Source organism: Populus euphratica, unplaced genomic scaffold, assembly GCF_000495115.2.
Source record: "Populus euphratica unplaced genomic scaffold, PopEup_1.0 scaffold20.1, whole genome shotgun sequence".
Classification (NCBI taxonomy): domain Eukaryota; kingdom Viridiplantae; phylum Streptophyta; class Magnoliopsida; order Malpighiales; family Salicaceae; genus Populus; species Populus euphratica.
This window is the reverse complement of record NW_011499854.1, coordinates 548,361-569,641: the sequence shown is the minus strand read 5'-3', so window position 1 is coordinate 569,641 and position 21,281 is coordinate 548,361. Positions and strand designations below refer to the sequence as shown.

Sequence of the window (21,281 nt, the reverse complement as noted above, 5' to 3'; positions counted from 1 at the left end):
GGTACCATTTATGCACTTTGGACAATTTTTTCGAAATATTGGAATCCGAAGCATGCCTCTTCCAAGAAGGAAAATTAATTGAATTTCAATTCGATAAATAATAATACTTGTTTTTATTATCCTGTCCTGTTTTGTTCGTTTTATCCGATGACTTTATTCTATTCTGAACAGAGTAAGTACTGAACCACCCTGATCACTAATTATCTGTTAAAATCTTACCCCACCGGTAACGAACACGCGACTCTATTTTCTGAATGAATGGAGATTAGGAGAGTGGTGCTTCATTCAAATGATCCGTGACTTCACCATGTTTTTGTCAGTTCAGCTTGCTAGCTTTCATGTCCTTTTCTTCTCCATGTCTTCAGAGTATCCCAATCCCAAAAGGATAACAACCTCAGCATTCACAGTACTCGAGACTGCGCTAACAATCTTTTCTGACTAGTTCATCTTCAATGTTTACAGAAGTTCGCTTCAACTTCCACTCAGACAGGACACATAGATTTAAGAAGAAAACGATGGTGGTAACAGAATCAGAGTTAAATTCACAAGGTGAGGTCGAGTCGCCATTACAACCGGACCAACAACAAACCAAGAACCATGCATTCTCGTCTCTTGGCAGACAATCCTCTATTTACTCCCTCACATTAGACGAGTTCCAGCATACTCTTTGTGAGAGTGGCAGGAACTTCGGTTCAATGAACATGGACGAGTTTCTTGCCAGTATCTGGACTGCCGAGGAAAATCAAGCCACGGCCACTTCTGCCAACATGAGCGGTAACAATCAAATCATCATTGACAACAATGCAAGCCAGGTTTTGAATGACGCATATGGTCATAGAGGCGTATCTCAGCAACCCAGTTTGTCTAGACAAGAATCACTCTCTTTGCCAGCACCTCTGTGTAGGAAAACAGTGGATGAAGTTTGGTTTGAGATTCATAAAGAGCAGATCAGTGGTACTGAAAATAGAGGTGGCAATGCGCAAAATCCCAAGACTGCCCCTCGTCAGCCGACTTTTGGAGAGATGACCCTAGAGGATTTTCTGATCAAGGCAGGGATTGTGAGGGCAGGATGTACTGCGCCATTTCAGCAACAACAACGTGGGTTGTACGAGAGTAACACCAATAACCGGGCTGCAGCAACAGGTTTCGAGGCTAGACCTATTTTAGGCATGGCTGCGGGGGGTGGGGGTGGTGTTGGTGTTATGCATCAAGGCATAGGAGAGTCATCTGGTAGGAATGGTGGTTATGCTGGGAGAGCAGGGAATGGTGGTGGGTATGGGCAGGGTCATGGAGTACTGGGAATGGTTGCACCACTGAGTCCAGCGTCATCAGATGGAATGGTTACTAATTTTGATAATTCAGGAAATCAGTTTGGGATGGATATAGGGGGGAGGGGACGGAAGAGGATTATTGATGGGCCGGTGGAGAGGGTGGTGGAGAGGAGGCAACGGAGGATGATCAAGAATAGAGAGTCTGCTGCGAGGTCTAGAGCTAGAAAACAGGTACTATTATATGTTTACAACTTCCAAATATTGATAGACTTGGGACATTAATCTACATGTGTCCTTTAAAGATGTATTTCGATTTTGTTGACTGCTAGTTTATGATGCCATAGGGCCTTTTGGATTTCTCCACCAATGTTTTTATAGAACATGCATTTCGATTTGAACATAACGAGGCCCAAAAACAAAGTGGCCATTGAAATTGCTTCTTTCTTGAATGATGTCCGAGTATCTTTGAATTGAATTAATGCGCTAATTATTCTTAACTCATCAATCTCTCAAGTTTTCTTCGCCCTTGTTGTTGATTGTTTTGAATAGTAAATCAAATACTCTTGATCGCTAGAAATTAAGCAATTGGTGTTCTTTCAATTGCATTTTAAGGAATAGCTGAAGTGTAGGTTACCTTACAGGTGCATCTGTCTGCCTGCTAGAAATCTAGGGAGATGATACGGATTTCTTAAGAGCACTTAAATTATCCTGTATTAATCACAGAGGTTTGATTAAATGCTTACACTTCAGTCTTCAACATATACACCATCACATATATTTGTACGTTTTATAATAATTTTGCCTGTCCCACAGGCCTATACAGTTGAACTAGAAGCTGAACTGAATCAATTAAAAGAGGAGAATAAGCAACTTAAACATGATCTGGTATATATTTCTATAATCCTCCTCTTAGTATTAATTTGTATGATTATTTCTCAATGATGTTTCTCTTACTGATCTCATCTGTGAGCAGGCAGAGCTTGAAAGGAAGAGAAAGCAACAGGTATTATGATTACGCATGCCTTTTTTGCGATTCCATTTCGAGTTATGATTAACAATTCCTATCAACAATGCTCCCCTTTCCTTTCATTTTTCGAGATTCATGTGGTAACCTTGAGACTGTTCGTTGGTTCTTGATTTTTATCCCCTAAATCTTAAGTCCAGTATTTTGAGGAATCAAGGATGAAAGCGCGCACGAAGGCCCACAAGACAAAAGAGAAACTGAGGTTGGCGAGAAGGAGCTCGAGCTGTCCGCTGTGATGGCAGGTGAAAGTTTAATCTGCCGGTTTTTCATGAGTATTATTTGTTTTAGATCCTTTTCTTCTTGTTTGTAATCTCATTCTCTGTGTCGTTTTCAGGTTTTCATATCAGAGGGATGTGGCAAGATACAAAACATCGTGCTATGAAGACGTTGAGGGTGATCACAAGCTCAAGGAAAGGATGGGGCATTGGAGAGAGCGGCTCAGTACTACTAGCATGAAATAAGACAATTTCTTCTTCTTCTTCTTCTTTTTTTTTTTTTTTTTTTTTTTTTTTTTTTTTTTTTTTTTTTTTTTTTTTTTTTTAAAAACTATGATCTAAATTTCGTTTGGTTTGTGTATTTTTAGTTGTTTTGTCCCGGTGTCAGCACAAATATGTATTAACAAAAAAAAAAAAAGCAGTTTAGTGAACATAAAAATAACTATAAAAAGGAAGCGGAGAAAGAGTTCATTGCTTGTATTTTTTAAAATTTTCAATATTCTTTTCACCTTTTTTGTTAGTTTTTAGTTTTTATTTTTTAATTTTCCTCTTAAATTTCACTGCTTGTATTTTTTTTTAAAATTTTTAATATTCTTTTCACCTTTTTTTGTTAGTTTTTATTTTTTATTTTTTTCTATTTTAATTTTCTTCTTAAATCTAGAGTTTGAGAGATATTTGAGTTATATAATTTTTAGTTCAAAAATTTTATTTAGAAATGCATTTAAACTAAGACAGTGTTGTTAAAATCATGAAAGATATATTTCAAACATCTTAACTGCATAAGTAAAAAGAAATAAAGCTTTAAAGACAAATGATTACAATACTTAAAGTGCTTCAACAAACAAGTATCATTCTTTATTTTAATTTAATAATATATATTTTTATTATTAGTATGATGCTAGGACTTTGAATTAATATCAATTATAAACTTAGATATTTGTGTTGAAAACATGTTTATAATGAATTATTATTTAACATTCTTATAAATTTAAATTTATGTGAACTCTAATTTTTTTTTAAATTCTTGTTTATATTTAGCGTACCTGGTCATGGCAAACTAGACATTATTACTCACTAATATAGTATATACATGTCTACAAGTTTTGATCTACAATTCTCAAGTCTTTATATATATATATATATATATATATATATATATGTGTGTGTGTGTGTGTGTGTGTATTAAACTTTGTTTAGTTTATCATGTGGGAAAAAAATAATATTAATCATGTATATTTATTTCAATATTATATATTTTAATTTATAATCTTTTGGTTTGCTTATAGCTTTATGTTTTTCTTTTTTATTTAATTTTAAAAGTTTGTTATATATCTTTATTTTAAAGTTATAATTTATTTTCTAAAATTGTAATTCATGCAATTTATTTGAATCTCTCTAAGTTATTGCATGATACATATTTTATGAACTAAGCTTTTATAAACCATCTTTATATTTTTGTTTACTTTATACATGTTACTTGCAAACTTGTTGGGATAATCATGCATTGTCTTTTTTTTTTTAAATATAATATTTTGACATAATACATGTTTAATTTGAACTATGGTAACCAAAAGTGTGTATTATCTTGTATAATTTAAATATTTTTGTTTATTAAGTTGTTTATTTCAAGTTGTTTATTATTTTACTTGCTTGTTGTGGAGCTGAAATATTCAACAAGCCTATCTTGCTGTCTGTTTCCAGGGGCAATAGTGTAACAACTGGGCTTTTAGACCCTAACGTACATACATTTTTAGATGAATAGTCAAATCCAGATGAATCGGGGGGAACTTGATTCAGCAAAGCTGGTTTGAACCGGGGGTAACTTGATTTAGCAGAGCTGGCTGCTTCATAGCCTTCGACCGGCTCGAAAAAAATGGATTAGAGCAGGACCCTTGAACCTAATCCTTTTATAGAAAAATGATTCTTTCTCCTCACATCGACATTTAGGGATGAGCTTGTTGAACCATCGACTCTAGGACTGTCGTGTCCTGCCGCTTTATCACTACCCTAAACGAATAAGTAAGTAAGTAAGATTTTCTCGTTCTGCTATGCCTATATCCATTTTAGGAAATTTTGCTTTTGAAAATGGAATATGCGAGAGTTGGTTTCTCTGACATAAGAGCGAAGGTGTTCGCGGATCTAAGTGGGGAAAGTCTTCCTCGTAACCTCTTTCGTGTTGAACTCTTTTCTCAGTCTCAGGAGGAATAAGATGAATAATCTGCTCTCACGAGCGGAGTCGTAAGAAAACGTTATGATTTTCGGGGTTAGCGGGCTTACCTCGTGGAATGGCCGTTGAATGGCCTCGGAGTGAACTGGGGTACCTCAAATAATAAATAAGACTTCTATCTGTGACATTACCATATGCATGTTGTTCAATTAGGACTTCCTTAAGTCCAGTAGCATGTTGAGAAAGTTCATCGAAAATAGTAGGGCCTTTAACAATCAAGCCCGGGCGCAGTTCAATATGGATTCCTGTAATACAAATTTATCCCAATTTTTGAAATATTTATTTATAAAAATTATTGAATATATATATATATATATATATATATATAATTTAATCGTGTTTTTAACTCCAGAATTGGTTTTTCCAACCATTATAGCTTCATCAAATACTATTTCGGTAGTAACAATTCCACCATCACCTTTTATGGTGTGTAGTGAAAAACCTGAAAGGTTCAAGGAATTAAAATTTAAATGGTAACAACATAAAATGTTAATTTTATGTATTCACCTTGAATTTGGTTAAGTTCTCAGGAGAAAAATGTTAAAGTTGTCAAATAATGAATTTAATTTCATTATTATAATGGCTTTGGACATTTGGAATCATATTGATTTTATACGTTAAAAAAATTATATTTTAAATAAATTAAACAATACATAATATGATGTGTATAGTTCAATTAAAAGTCTAGAAGTCCTTTGAAAAGCTTTTAACAAAAAGTTCAATATTGAAGTTGATGTTACGAAAAGGTTTCTAGTCAATAAATTTCAAGATCTAAGAATAACATCAAAGTTATTTGGTTATATTTGTTCATGTATATAACATTATTCACGTCCATGTTTCTGTTTACATCTATAAAAAGTTAGTGCGTTAAATAGATACAATCTAATAAGTTATGTCTAAGAAGATTGAGTTTTAAGCGAGACTATTTGTGATCTCTCTAATATTTTCTAAGAACTTACTTAGTGAAATTATTATTCACATGATACTATTTTTATATATGATATAATTTATAAATGAAATGATGATAATTGAATAAATCATAATGAAAAAAAAAGGCTTATCAAAACAACCTAAGAAAAGAAATGACTGTTTAAGGTAATATCAATGAGGTTGATTGCTTCGCTAATAAAGTTTTAAAAATAAAAATATTTGTTATTTTTAAAGTCAACTTGATTATACAATCCTGAGTAGTGGTGTATTGATATCGATGCTATAAGACATGTATATGCCAAGAAGAAAATGTTTTCTACTTACAAAGAAGTAGATGGAGAAAATCTATACATGAAGAACTCATTAACCTCCAAGGTAGGGAGTTAAAAAAGGTCATACTAAATACAACATATGAAAAGTTTCTCTCCTTCAATAATGGACTGCATATTGGTAGTATTAGGAAGAGTTTAGTGTTTAGTTTATTGTTGAGCAAAAATAGTTTTAAGATGGTGTTTAAAAGTGATAAGTTTATACTCTTTAAGAGTGATATCTTTATAGATAAAAAGTATCATTGTGATAGCCTTTTTAAAATAAATGTAATGACCATACAATTGATGAGAATAATAATAAGATTATCTCTTCTTTTTATCTGTTTAAGTCTTATGATGTGTGACATGATAGATTAGGTTATCTGAATTATAGTTATATGTAAAGGTTAATAAACTATGAATTATTACTAAGTATATGTGTGAAATTTATGTAGAATCAAAATTCATAAAACTTTATTTTTAAATAATTAAAAAATAGTAAACCTCTAGATTTAATTCACTCAAATATTGATGATTTATTATTTATGTAAACTAGAGGTGAAAAAATAATAATGTATTACTGTTATAAATAATTGTCTAAGGTAATGCTACATTACAGGAATAAAGTTGAAATTCAACTTAATAAAAAGATATATATAATAAAAAATGATGGAGATGAGAATATGAAATACTATTTGGTGAATTTTGTTTTCAAAATGATATATATATATATATAAAGTGATGGAGATGAGAATATGAAACACCATTTTGTAAATTTTGTTTTCAAAATGATATCATCCACCAAATTGTTGCTCCTTATTCAACACAACAAAATAATATTGCGTAATATAAACCAAACATTAAAAGAAATGATGAATATGATGTTATAAGTTTGGGAGTACCTTAGAAATTGTAAGGGGAAGCATTCTAACTACCAATTATATACTTAACAAAATACTTTATAAAAAGTTAGATAAGACGCCATATAAATTATGGAAATATAAAATAGCTTCCTACAAGTACGTTAAAGTATGGAGGTGTCTTGTAAAGATAGCAATATTTGATCTTGAAAAAGTCAAAATAAGACCCAAGACCATGTATTGTGTATTTATCAGATATGCATATAATAATACTGCATATTAATTTCTTATATATAAGTCAATTATTAAGGATATTCATCCTAATACTATTAAGAAATCAAAAAATGTTACATTCTTTAAAAATGTGTTTTCATGAAGGCAAGCAAAAGAAAATCATTTACTTAAAAGAATAATTAATGCTAGCTTAAGTAATCATCATTGATCAGAAGATGATAAAATAGAGTTTAAATATAGTAAAAATAAAAAAAAATAAAACCAAAACATCTGGTCTTGATTTTTAACATGTTTGTTTCAAGATGAACTTTAAATTTACTTTGAGACATACCTTGTTCGAAAACTTTTTATTGGAAGAAAACAATTAATAATAAAATTGAATCCTTTATGAATAATCAGTCATGAAAACTAATAAATCTTTCTCTCGAAAGTAAATCTTAATCCTCTCTTAGTGCACTTAAATTTAACCTTAGTATTTATGATGAAATTAACATCGTAGTATGAAACACTGCTTATCATGCATAGAAACCATAGAACAGAGAAAAAAATTAAAAGATGTGAATCTTTCATAATCTTGATTAGTTAGAATTTGTGTTGTGCTAAATATTATAAGTAGCTTTGAAAGATATAATTTTATTTTTTTATGATCATATACATTTATTATATTATTCGATTGTATAACATAAAGTTTTTTTTTTATAGATCCTTGCTTTTTTAAGAAAAAAATCAGTTATCTTTTGGGATCTTTATTTTGTATTGCTTTAATGGTTGCAAATCAAAAATTGTTTTCTTTTTAATTTCTTGTTATTTCTCTTTTAGGTTTGATTTAGAATGTTGATAGGCTATTTCTTATAACCATTTATATGCTTATATTTCTCATTTATTCCTTTAGAAATTAATTTTTTTTCATGTTGGAAGTTGTTTTATAATAATGAAAAAATTCCATAACTTGTTAAAGACATCAATAATTATTATTTAATGGTGATTAGGTGATAAGTTGTCACTGGTTTGATAGAAAATTTATGTGTTTTGATGAAAAGATTTATTATTTTTATACACCATGATTTTTTAGTAATTAAATCAAAGATAATAAAAAACTTGTAAATAAATGAAGTTTTTTTTGTTGATTTTTTCTACCATTTAAACTATTATGAACATACAAAGTTCATGGTGGTTTTTATAATTTACAAAACAATAGAGGGAAAGTGTAAAATATAAAAAATCAGGATAATTTTCACGTAATGTTATCAACATAAATAAAACCATACATTTATTAATAGAAAAGTAAAATAAAAAAATGAAAGCATCTAATAAGGACATAGTCTGGTAATTATTATTATTAACAAAGTATTAAAGGGTATGGATAAATTATTGTAGCAACATCGTACAAAATACTATTAATTAGAATAATATTTTGTTTTTTAGTTTTAGTTTTTATTTCAATTTCACTTTTCACCAACCCAATCTTTCATTTAATATTAAGATGTTTTGAGATTATGCTTTATAATTTTTTTATCGGGTTATATGTCGGTATCATAAATTTATTTATTTACCTTGATTTCAACTTTTAACATTAAATCTACTAATATTAAATCTACTGAAACTAGTGTTTCATGTATTTTTTTATTTTTTATTAATTTATTTTGATCTCATAACTCTAATTGTCGATTTAACATGTTAACCCAGGGTAAGTTGAGTCATTTTTTTATTGTTTTTTATTAATTTTTTTATTTTATCCTTTAATATTAGGTTGGTTGGAAATTTAGATTTCATTATCTTTTTTAATTTTCTTTCTATGGAAATATCTTGATTTCATTATCTAGATCACGAGTTTGACAAGTTGACTCTGGTGGATTTAATTTTTTCAGTTGGACTTTATAATTTTTTTATATTTACTTTCTATGAGGTTATCTTAACCTTATAATCTAAATCGCAAATTTAATATGTTAAATCAGGTTGACTTAATTTATTTTTAGTTGATTTTTTTTAATTTCACCATCCAACAATTCAATCTTATTCCTTTTTTATCTTGTTTTTTTTTTCTTTCAATTTCATCATCTAATACTATGTAATTTAAGAACTGACCTTCATAATTGTTTTTAATTTTTTTCTATATAGTTATCTCGGTCCCATGAATTGTTTTTTCTCAATTTCAACTTTCAACATTGAATTTATTAGAAATGAATCTTTGTAATTTTTTTATGAAGTTATCTTGGTTTCATGATCCAAGTTATAAGTTTAACATGGTAGCCCGAGTTAACTCATATTATTATTTTTATTTATTTAATCCTTTAATATTGCATTAATTAAAATTTAGTTTTTATATTTTTTATATTTTTTATAGGATTATCTCAATCTCATTATTTAGATTACTAGGTTGTTAGATTGACACTTGAATAAATTTTTTTGTTGTTGTTTTATTTTTAATTTTATTCTTTAATATTAAGTTAATTAAAAATTAATTTTTATTTATTTTCTATATAGTTATTATAGTTTCATAACCATGAAAGATTTCATAAATTAATTTAGATAAATTTAATATATTATTATTATAATAACTAAAAACAAATATAATCCAATATTATCTATAATTAAAAAAATATTTAATCCAATATACAATATATCTTAAATTTATATTTAATTTTTTATTATAAAATAAATTAGCCAGGATTTTTTTCACATTAAAAAATAAAGTGAGCTCAGTGCAGTGTATCAATAATCTAGTGACTACCGACATTAATTACTAACCTGCACTGCAGGCTACAGTAAGAACCAGAAAATTAAAACCCTTGATTGGAATTCTTTTTTATCAAAAAGAAAAAGAAAAAAAAAAGAAAAGGAAAACGAACTGACCGCCCGATCTTTATCGGCTCATGGCCTAAACTAAATCTCAGCAGACGATGGTTGAAGAGAAATCTCAAAGGTTTTTGCTCTCTGTGCTTAACCACCCATATGGATCGTTTTCATTTAATTTTCTACTGCTGCTGCTTTGCATGTTTTTTATCTGTCTAAGCATTATGTAATTAGTGCTGGGTTTTGCTCTTGTAATTTGTCTTTCAAGTCTGCTTTTATTTGTCTTTTGATTGTCTTGTATGTTTTATGGCGAGCAGGTAGGTATTCTGCTTTCATTGAATAATTTGGCTCATCGACTTCCTTTTTTTCTGGCATAGAAAAAAATGGCAGCTTGTGTTTCACCATACTGTACACTTGGTGATAGTAGAAAGCCGACGGGGATGTTAAGTGTTGTTGGAGCGAGAATGAGAGTGTCAACGGAAAATCATTTGGGGATGGGGAGATTTGGGTCTCTGAAAATGACGGAGTCCAAGTCCAAGTCTAATAATTTACCCCAATGTATTGGTAAAATCCCCCAACAATATCACAACAGCAGCAGCAAGGACCCTTTTCTTAATCTTCATCCCGAAGTATCAATGCTTAGAGTTAAAGGTGAGGAGGGGAACAACAAAGTAACCACCACCGCCCCTGCAAGGAATGGCTCTAGTCCAAGTAATGGCAATGAAGCCAACATAAAAGTCATTGGTGTTGGAGGTGGAGGCTCCAACGCAGTCAATCGCATGATTGAAAGTTCAATGAAAGGTGTAGAGTTTTGGATTGTAAACACAGATGTTCAAGCCATGAGCATGTCTCCCGTCTTCCCCGAAAATCGTTTGCAAATTGGTCAGGACCTTACTAGAGGTCTTGGAGCTGGGGGTAATCCGGAGATTGGGATGAACGCTGCTAAAGAAAGCAAACAAGCAATAGAAGAGGCAGTTTATGGTGCTGACATGGTCTTTGTCACCGTAAGTTTAATTTCTGTATTCTACAATTTAGTTTAATTGCAAACCATGTTTTTATTGACAGATGCTTATTACCTATTTCGTTCCCTGCTACTTCTTTTCTCTTCAACATTTCAAAGTAATATTGTAACTTAAATTGTTGCTAGTCATTTGGTGTGTATCCATCTGTGGGGGACTTTTGAGATGGCATGCATCGAATAGTGTTGAGTTTGTCTTCTAACAACGTTTCTTTTAAGCACCAACTGCAAATGTCCACTAGTTGGTATGTAAATGACTAGTTCGCACTACTGGTTTAAGTCAACCCATCTTTGAATGCATATTTTCTTTGAATTTTTGTTATGCAATGAATGTTGTTCTCATCTTGTATAGCTGCTCTCTCTGCAACAGTGTCCCACTATTGGAGCTTCTTCTTTTTTCCTATATTATTGTAGCAGATCATAATCTCTAGGTTTTAGCACACTCTCCATTAATGTCACATGCTCATAGATCTCCATGTTGTTGTCACTTTAATTTTTAACGTGAATCCAAGCATTTTCTGAAAACTCTAGAATCTATTTGATGCTATTAGTGCGCTATAAAATAAATAGCTGTGTGGCATGTAATGTACTACTGGAGTTGTCTTTGCACTTATACTCTTGCTCTAGAGTGTTATTGGGCTCGTCTAAAATATAAAAATGCTTAGGATAAGGACCAAGCATGCCAGAAGCTGAATACTGTGATATACTTTGATTTCTTTGATTTGTTTTCTTACTTGGATAGATATTTGTTACTCTCTTTCTTTTGCATTCTTGCTTGAATTTTTAATTTGGGAACTTCGTATTTGAAGGCTGGAATGGGCGGAGGAACTGGTACTGGCGGGGCTCCTATAATTTCAGGTGTTGCAAAGTCAATGGGTATATTGACTGTTGGTATTGTCACTACCCCATTTTCTTTTGAGGGACGGAGAAGGGCAGTTCAGGCCCAGGAAGGAATTGCAGCTTTGAGAGACAACGTTGACACACTGATTGTCATTCCAAATGACAAATTATTGACTGCTGTTTCCCAAACTACCCCAGTAACAGAAGCATTTAACCTGGCAGATGATATTCTGCGACAAGGTGTTCGTGGTATCTCTGATATCATTACGGTATTAATGCATACAGCAATTGCTTTGAAAACATGATGTTTGATTTTTTTTTTCTATTATTATTATTGTTATTATTATTATTATTGTCGACACACAAACATGTCTTGGTTTGCCACTTTGTCTGTCATTTTGCGGCCCTTGTCATAATAATTGACCTTATTCCTTCTTAAATTTATTGAAAGGGTCAAAACAATATAAGTTATGTGGGTACTTCATAATGCACTATTATGAAGAAAGAAAAATTATGCTTTTTAACAACTCTTCTGCTGGAAACAATCTTCTGTCTTCATTTTGGAAAGCTAAGCTGCCCTATAAAGTTAAGATTATCATTTGGATAGTGATGCTCAATAAAATTAACATTAATGACTTGTTACAGACTAGAAGGGCTCATAAGACTGTACCTCCTAATATTTGTGTTTTGTGTCACCAAAATGTAGAGTCTTAGTCATCTCGTTTGAACTACCCGGTAGCATGGATACGTAGCAGGGATTGTTTGGAGTTGAATTGTGTCTTGAGTGATTCCAAGCAGGTCGGTGGTTTGTTATTGGTCTCTTTTGTGGGTTTCAATGGGGAGAAAAAACTCTAAATTTATATGAAAGTTTACTGTTGGTGCAGTCTGTGGGTCTGTTTGAATGGAGAGGAAGGTGAGTACTCTTAGGATTGGTTACTGTTTGAGCCAATCGTTATGGCCTTATGGGAAAGTATCAATTGGGTTGAGGATTATCTTCTGGGCTGTTTACATGAATGTCTTCTGAATATTATTTCCCTGCTGTCAATAAGGTTGTTTTCCTTACTTATCAGTGGTTTCATGCAGCGGGGCTTTTAGGGGCATTTCCTTAGCTGATATTCAAAGGGATTGGAATGCCTTTTTGGCTTCTAGCTTTGCTTTTTTGTTTTGCTGCTTTAGATGATGAATCATTCTCCAATTTCCTATTGCACATTTACTTCTTCCAAATATCTTCTTTTCTATTATTTATCTGGAAAAAAAAAAACTTCAAAACTTGTGCCTTGGCATGATACATTGACCTCTGGACATGTCTTGATACCATTGAGGTGCAAGAACATAAAAACTGTATGAGCATTCTGTGGGAAAAAAAGATTTGTTCAATTCATTGTACATTGGTTAGGTAATCAATATGATGTTTATTCTTCTGAATATCACATTTAGGTTTCAGGGACTGTCCTTTGTACTCCAACTGGTGTTGGTTTCATGAATTGCAGGTTCCTGGATTGGTGAATGTGGATTTTGCTGATGTGCGAGCTATAATGGCAAATGCAGGCTCCTCGCTAATGGGGATAGGGATTGCAACTGGTAATGGTAGCTGCAGATCAGAATGTTTCATTTCTTGCCTTGCCTTGGAAAGAAAATAACCATTGGGCCTCGCACAGAAGCAGGCTTACTCAAAATAAATTTTAGGATTCTCAAGTCCCAAGGTTACAACCCTAAGTTGTCGAGAGATTTAGAGAAAACTCTCTAGTATTTTATTAAAAGTATGAATAGTCTGAATCTTAATATCAAAACAAACTAGACATCCTTATTTATACTAGTTCTAGAAATACTTTATAAGAAAAGATTTCTAATTAAAACTTACTTAACTAATATAATCCATCTAGCATTAGGATTCTGAACTTGTAAAATACTCATTAAACTAAAAGGAAAAGGTAAATAAAGACAATCCCGAGCTTTATTTAAAGGCCTTCTTGGTTTTTAATCATCATGAAATTTTAACCTTATAAGAAATAGAGCCTTCAGAATCTTTTGTTCAAATATAAGTCAATCCAACCGTTGGATTAAAAAGTTATGCTTGATTTACCAAACTGCGTCTTGGACTCTTCTTAACCATTAATGAAATAATGCAATAAGCATTATTATGCCAAGAATATTGAAGAAATTTCCCCATGTTAGTTATATCCAAGGCATCATCTTATAGAAATTAGAATGAAACTTTAACTTGCATCCATGAATCAGATGGCTAATGTAGATGGAGGAAAACTTTAACTTGCATCCATGAATCGGATGGCTAATGTAGATGGAGGAGTACCGGCTGGTTCTTTGATGTATGCAGGCAATTTTTTGCCTCAGTAATGCCTTTACAAGAGATGGGGTAGATTGGTTAGTAATTTGAGAGGAGTGGGCATTCTTAGTTGGATGGAATGTATCTGATAGGCTAGAGATTGCATTGCTCTTAAGTAAAATGTGAAGTGTGAGAAGCTACGACATCCTCACAAGAATTCCGGGTAGGCAGTTTTGATTGTTTTTTCACTTGTCTAAAGGTCATTTTTGTCCTAGAATGTGTGTCCTCGGTAGATTTCTTGGATTAAAGTTTTAAGCTTTAATGGATTTTGCTAGCAAGGACAGAATCCAAATTTCTGTACTCAAGCCAAAAAAAAAGAGTATCATGGTAACTTTGAGACTTTGTAAGAGGTACAGTTTTAACTTTGAAGGTATTGTAATCTTCAATTTCAGAATTCATATACCAAGTCTATTTAGCATTGAGCTCAAGTCCCACTGAGAAAGGCCAAGGATTGATGGATTGTCTATAATGAGCCCCACTCTGAGCTTACCAAACCAAATCTTCCAAATCATCCCATTAGTATTGGATAATGTTTCAATTGCAATTCCCCCCTGAGGTTTGCAGGTTTTGCCACTTGACCTCCTACGCTTTTATTTTTTAGCTGTTCACCCTCCTAAAATTTCAAATCCGAGTTCACCTAGGAAATTGGTTAAACAACTGTGACGTTTTTTGTCATTAACCATCTGAGATTTGGTGCATTTTCTATCGATCCCTGTAGGTTCTGATTTGGGGACATTCTCATATGGTTTCTTAGTTTTGTTTTTTGTTTTTATGCTTAACGTAGAAAGAAAGAGCGACTTTTTTATGTTAAAAACCCTGATCCCCTTAAATTACATAATTTCTAGATGTGCATTAAAAAGTTTCTAAGGAGATAATATGCATTTGCTTGTACACAGTTAACATTGTTTTCAATTCCTCTTACTTTAAACTTCAGTAATTGATGATGCATTTGAGAGCAAATGAAATTAGATGGAATCGATCTCTTTTCATGTTGATGTTTTTTAAAGATAGCAATGTCTGTTTTTAATGATGAATTGATTGCTGAAGATGCCCCCTTAATACCAATATACTCTTGCTCAGAAAGATGGAGTCTGGTCAATTCTCAATTCATGGTTCATGCAAAACCAATTGTTTTCAAATTTCTTGTTTCTCTGTAGGGAAAACAAGGGCAAGAGATGCAGCATTAAATGCAATCCAGTCACCTTTATTAGATATTGGCATAGAGAGGGCAACTGGAATTGTGTGGAACATAACTGGTGGAAGTGATTTAACTTTATTTGAGGTAACTTTCTCCCTCCTCCCTCTCTCTCAGATTATACTAGTAGTGATGGATGATGGATTTGAGATTTGTGTCCTACTTGGTGAGCTAGGGTTCATTATTTACAGTGGTTGAATGAAGCTTGTTTAAGAAGAAATAAGTGAACAGTAATTAGGTTATGTAGCAGCAATACTTTTAAGCAAGAAAGAAAAGAAAGTAGGAACAAGACAAAGAAGATAATCTTTAGGCACCAAACTTCAAGATAACTCTAAAACTCTATTCTGTTTCATATTTCTACCCTGCTGAAAATAAAACATAGCATCTCTATTTATAGAGATTAGGAGTCCACAAAAGACTAGGAAAGAAACTGAACGGAAATAAACTATGAAAGACTGAAACACCAACTTCTTGAATAAGTCGAGACCATCAAGTAATTGCAAAAATTAATAAAATACCCTGATTCATGGGAACATACTGAAATTACAATTCGCCTCCCACTTACAAAATAACCCAAGACTGAAATTCAAACCCTTAAATTAAGAACTCGGTTTTTGGTTTTCAAATATTAGATAAATCTTTCCTTAACCATAACTTAAGCGCATCATCAGGTGGACTCAATCAATGTCTATATCTATCTCATGACTCAAACCTTGCATGCTTATTCTGACCAAAGTCCATGTAATTGCACATTTTCTGTACAAAGTCCATGTAATTGCTAGTTGTATGAAATCCTGTCACTAGAGGTCAAGTAGGAAATTTTGCAGCCAGAAGGAGCTAATCCACCTTTTTCTCAGGGACTGCATATTTATCTTGTGTGCAGTGGTTGCTGTAAAAGGAGCATTCTCTGGCCATTGATTTAATTGTTCAAGCCTCAAACAGCAACCACCTTACTCAAATGAAACCTTTTTTTATATCATCTCGGGCTGAAACTGTGGATTTTTTTTTCTATTGCTCTCACTTCTGCTCTCCTTTGTTTAACAGTGCGTTTTGAATTGAGATTAGAGAATTCAGTAGTTATGAGGCTCTTCTTGTCATTTGAATCCTGATTTTTTTATCCTAAACTGCATTAATAATGTTAGTAGTACTGTAGATAATTACAAGCAGAATCCTAACTTGTGTTGTGTTTGCTATATATCAATGTTGTGATCGTGTTTTATTGTGATTGATATAATCATCTCTCTCTTCATAATCCTAAAGATTTTCATATGACAACTGCAGGTAAATGCTGCAGCAGAGGTTATTTATGACCTTGTAGATCCTACTGCCAATTTAATTTTTGGAGCAGTGATAGATCCATCACTCAGTGGCCAAGTAAGTCTTTGCTTTAGCAGGACTGTTAGTGTCAAGATCTTTACTGTTGCTTTCATTTGGGCTCGTAATTAAATGGTTCATTTAGAGGTAGGAAATCTTGGTGTGGAGGACACTTTTTTTTTTTTTTTTTCAGATTCCCCCATTAATCACTCTCACTCAGAGAACCATGTGCGCGCGCCTGTCCTAACTGCTATTATTCTGTACTACCCCTGTTTTTGGCTCAAGGGCAGGCATTGGTTTCGCATCTGGCTGTCAAGCAAAGTCCACCCCTTAGATTATGAATTTTTGTCTGCATCTCAATGGCTCACTTCTTTCATCTTTTGGTTGTTAGCTAAACCGTGACGGAGAAAATCAAAATTTTCCCAGTTGTCTTGCACATGCGGACATATAAGAGACCTGAACTCCCTGACCGTAATTTTTATTTGTTTTAATGAAGGTAAGTATAACTCTAATTGCAACTGGATTCAAGCGTCAAGAAGAAAATGAAGGCAGGCCTTTCCAGGTGTTGCTCTCTCCCACTCCCTCCCTCTCCCTCTCCCTCCCTGTCTCTCTCTCTCTCACGTACCCGCACAAATGCATTTCAATAATATGGTTAGTTGCAATCGAAATCCAGGCAAGTCAGCTAGCACCAGGAGAAGTCACCTCTGGAATCAATCGGCGACCTTCCACTGTCACTGAAGGTGGTTCAGTGGAGATTCCTGAGTTTCTCAAGAAGAAGGGTCGCTCTCGCTATCCCAGAGCTTAAATTATATATTCTCGCAAGGCATGCCGTTTTGGGATTTGAAATATATATACATCTGTAGGCATTACCATAGCGCTCTCAGTGACTTCAACGGTGTGCGCGTACTGCATAGCATCCATATTAACGACATGTTGCAGATTTCTTTGCACTGTATGTACATTCCTATCCTGAAGATACTGTTCTGCTTCCTTGCAAGAATTCTTCTCGGGCCACGGTTCTCGACTGTCTTGTGCAGAGCTTGTAGCTGAGCTGAAGTTGATGCCTTCGTTAAAATTATCCTTCTACTGGGTGAAATAAAATGGCTATCATCGAACAGTAACCCTGACCAAACTACCTCAAGGATCCACAAAAGCAAGGAAAAGCTAGAAATCACGATAATAATCAACCTAGGATTTTTGGGTTTTGTCTGAAGATGATCCAGACCTGAGTTTGTTAGCCATTAAAGACGATGATCAAATAAAGTTCAGTTACGGATTGGAATTGCTAATCGAACACGCTTGAGAGAAAAGACAAGAGGCGATCAATGTTTCTTAAGTTTTGAAAGGATAATTGGCTGAAAAGTTGCGAAGGTTTTAGAGTTGTGTGGGGGCATTTCTGTAAGGTCAAAGATGTTTGAAAACGAAAAAAACAAGGAAATTTTTTTTTCATTCAAAGCAATTATTTTAAAGTCAGTGTTCACAGACATGATGGTTTTGGGTTGAAAACTGTAATAGAACTTAACCTAGAGATCTGTCTGTACTTCGTCACTTAAATTTTGATTATGAACTTAAAATTTGATGTATATTTTCAATAAAATAAATTGAAAAATTATTATAAAAAAACATGACGGCTCTCTCTCCCCTTGTCTTTTGGTGATTGTATTTATTATTTTTTTAATTTAGAAAATAAAAAAATAAAGTTCTGATTAAAATGCTTAATAAAAAAATAAAAAGGGCCAAAGAGTAACTCTGACATATCCCCGAGGCAAAATACAGGGAAAAGGGGAGGATCATTTTGAAGTTTTTTGATAAATTGACTTGCCATTTAGATTGTTTCTAAATTTTTGTTCTCTAATTTCCAATTCTTCTAGACTATAAAATTATATTTTCTTTTGCATAACATAGCACCAGCTCATGTTTTTAAAAACTCATGGTAATCTCATTAAAAAAATTAAATAAAATGTAAAGCATAATCCCTAACAAACACAACTAATATATTAAATTGAAAAAAATTAAAAAATTAAATTAACAAAAGAAATGAAGTTATTATATCAACTCGTAGTGACTTGCAAGGAGATGAACAAGGAAATCAGAAGCTATTTCAGATTCTTTCTCAATAATAAAATAAAATTCTTACAAGAATATATTAAACAACATCGGTTTATTTTTGTATTTTTAAAATAATTTAAAATTTAAAATTTTTTATTTATTTAAAATTAATATATTTTTAGTATTTTAAAATTATTTTAATATGTTAATGTCAAAAATAATTTTTAAAAAATAAAAAAAATACTATTAATATATATTTTAACATAAAAAATTAATTAAAAAACAACCATTGCTACACTACAAAACAAACTGTCTATGCTACTGCCAGTGTATCTTAGAGCACGGGGAAATTTCAGGAAGAGACCAGGACTAGAGTGTAGGAAGAAGACATACGGGTACTCTTTTAAATATATATATATATATATATATATATATATATAGGATAGATATATCGAGTCCTCAGCTCACGTGGAGGGGTTCAAGGCAAGTTGCTAATTACAAAAATGCAATGCAAAATCTCATCATTAGACATGCAGGAGATTGGCGTTTGGTATGACCTCAGAAAGTAGAGGGCTTGAAAAGGCTTGAAGTCTTGGATGAGGTCATGCCCATGGCTGGTTATTACCTAAACACAAGGAGTATTTGCCGGTGGGTCAGGCCCTCGCCATTACTGGTCTGAGCTGCCATTGAAATCACAAAACTCTCGCCCATCATGCCATGCCTAGCGATACAGCAGAGTGAAATCTTCCAAACTTTCACGTGTGTAGCATCATGCTGTCCAATCATATTCCACGGGTCAACTTGTCTCCTTCCTCATGGGTCAGACAATCATCTCTCTCGATCGACGTGTACACACTCTCTTTTTAAGTTTTGGGTAAAACTGAATGGTCATGTAATGTTTACATGATTTTATTAACAGGCGGATGTGGCTGATGATGACGACGAGGATGCTGATAGGCACTCATGAATGCCTGTGATGTGTGGCCATGCAAGGGCTCTTGAGCACTGCCATTCACATTTATGGGAATAAAAGGAGGAGGAGGAAGGAAAAGGCCCAGCCCCTCCTCTCTTAAATCGTGAAGCCTATTGTTTTCTTTCATCAAGGGAGGCTCAAGATTGCTGCAAAAAGCAACAATCATTAATGGTGGTTGAAGGATTACTCGGGGAAGAGACCATTATTATTCTGGTTTGTCATCATTAGCTGTTTCAGATCAGAGTTCTAACTCTAGCTAGCTCCATTCACCCTGCCACTTCGCTTTTGCCCCCCTACGGCCCTGTTGACTTGATATGCAACTTGACTATGATATAGGGTTTGGGATTGGGCACCTTTCAAGTTAATTAATTATACCATTCAGATCTTCCAGACTTTTTATCCGAATATTTAGTTTGGATTTTAATAGTAAATATTTCATTACATTTAAGTCAGCTAGTGGTAGAAAATTCTTAAGAAAAAATTAATAGTTATCTTTCTAAATCCTTTCAAATTAACATGGTTTTTTTATTAAAAAAATTATAATTCTTTTAGTTTTCTAATTTTACAATCAGGGTCGCCGGTTTTATAAAATATCAAAAATTAGCTTTGTAATAACTATCCACATTATAAATTTATTATATTAACTTGGATTTACCGGAACTAATATTTTTATATTTAATTGAGATGGATCGTGTATTTTTTTTTTAAAAAAAAGAAAAGTTCTAGTCTTCCTTATCAATTTTCTTTTTAAATTTGATTTATTTATTTTTATTTTTTCATTTAATTTTTAAAGTTAAATCTATCATCCTAATTAGATAGTGTATAGGTTAGAACCAGCCCCGCAACAAAGCTCGGGCACAATAGAGCTCCGGACTGGTTCTAACCTCTACACCATGTAATATAAACCATAAATTTTGTTTTACTGTTATTCCATCAGATTGGTAGTATGGGTGTGCTAGAATGGAATACATCAGGTTCAGTTTTAAAAGAGAAATATATTCGTTCTTCAAGCAAGCTGCGCATCCTACAACAATGGAAGCTCTGGCTTTACGGGAAGCTGCTATTATGGCTAGCTTTTGCAGTTCACAGTCGATTTCCATTGGAGGAGATGCTCAAGCTCTCATTAACTAACGAGGCAATTAACGCCCTTTCAAACTTGTTGATTCTTAGATATCTTCTCCTAAAAGAGCATGCAATTGCTTTGTTAATAATACAGCACTCAAAGCCCTCGTTGATTATCGTTCTTGCAATAATGATCCTATGCCTTCAGAGTGGCTTCGACGCCATTTTGACGCTGGTACAGTAAAAGATATAAAGTTAGGGTTCTTTAAGTTTTAAAACTCGAGAGTCTTAATTACTGGAAAATAAATTATAATTCATCTTGTCTTTGAATTATAGAGAAAACTCTAATTTGATAGATCATGAAAAAATTAGAACTCATCGAGTCTTGAAAATAACTAGAAGACTCTGATTTAATAAATTTCAAAAGATAATAATAATAGTCTCTTCTGAAAAATAATATACAAGCAGTTTAAATAGTAAACCTAAGCCAAATAAAATTTAAAAAAGAATCTAAAAATAAATAGAAAAAAAAAAAAAAACCTCTGAAACAATATCATTGCCTAATTTTGGACTTGTTTGCTATGGTGGCTAATGCAAGTTGATTGACCCTCCTAGGAAATATGG

At 32.6% G+C, this 21,281-nt stretch overlaps 2 protein-coding genes across 4 annotated transcripts; both read left to right on the top strand.

Moving 5' to 3' along the window:
- Positions 1-515: 515 nt before the first annotated feature.
- ABI5 (Basic-leucine zipper (bZIP) transcription factor family protein) lies at positions 516-2,531 on the top strand. Its single transcript, XM_011021600.1, has 5 exons — positions 516-1,197; positions 1,258-1,502; positions 2,085-2,156; positions 2,245-2,274; positions 2,436-2,531. The coding sequence occupies exons 1-5, from the start codon at positions 516-518 to the stop codon at positions 2,529-2,531; spliced, it is 1,125 nt and encodes a 374-aa protein (XP_011019902.1).
- Positions 2,532-9,838: 7,307 nt separating this feature from the next.
- Positions 9,839-17,694, top strand: FTSZ2-1 (Tubulin/FtsZ family protein). Of its 3 annotated transcripts, XM_011021594.1 has the most exons (9): positions 9,840-9,992; positions 10,180-10,866; positions 11,690-11,989; positions 13,211-13,301; positions 15,222-15,346; positions 16,541-16,633; positions 17,070-17,135; positions 17,247-17,398; positions 17,429-17,694. In XM_011021594.1, exons 2-8 carry the CDS (start codon positions 10,246-10,248, stop codon positions 17,376-17,378), a joined length of 1,428 nt encoding a protein of 475 aa, XP_011019896.1. In that variant the 5' UTR covers positions 9,840-9,992; positions 10,180-10,245; the 3' UTR covers positions 17,379-17,398; positions 17,429-17,694. The 3 variants fall into 3 exon arrangements, with proteins under 3 accessions (XP_011019897.1, XP_011019896.1, XP_011019895.1); XM_011021595.1 differs by having other exon boundaries at positions 9,839-9,992; positions 10,240-10,866; positions 17,247-17,694; XM_011021593.1 differs by having other exon boundaries at positions 17,247-17,694.
- Positions 17,695-21,281: the final 3,587 nt, after the last annotated feature.

Coding starts and splice junctions, on each gene's coding strand:
- ABI5 (XM_011021600.1), top strand. CDS start 516: ATGGTGGTAACAGAATCAGAGTTAAATTCACAAGGTGAGGTCGAGTCG. Junction 1,503..2,084: donor GGTCTAGAGCTAGAAAACAG/GTACTATTATAT, acceptor CCTGTCCCACAG/GCCTATACAGTTGAACTAGA. Junction 2,275..2,435: donor AAAGGAAGAGAAAGCAACAG/GTATTATGATTA, acceptor TCTTAAGTCCAG/TATTTTGAGGAATCAAGGAT.
- FTSZ2-1 (XM_011021595.1), top strand. CDS start 10,246: ATGGCAGCTTGTGTTTCACCATACTGTACACTTGGTGATAGTAGAAAG. Junction 16,634..17,069: donor ATCCATCACTCAGTGGCCAA/GTAAGTCTTTGC, acceptor GTTTTAATGAAG/GTAAGTATAACTCTAATTGC. Junction 17,136..17,246: donor ATGAAGGCAGGCCTTTCCAG/GTGTTGCTCTCT, acceptor ATCGAAATCCAG/GCAAGTCAGCTAGCACCAGG.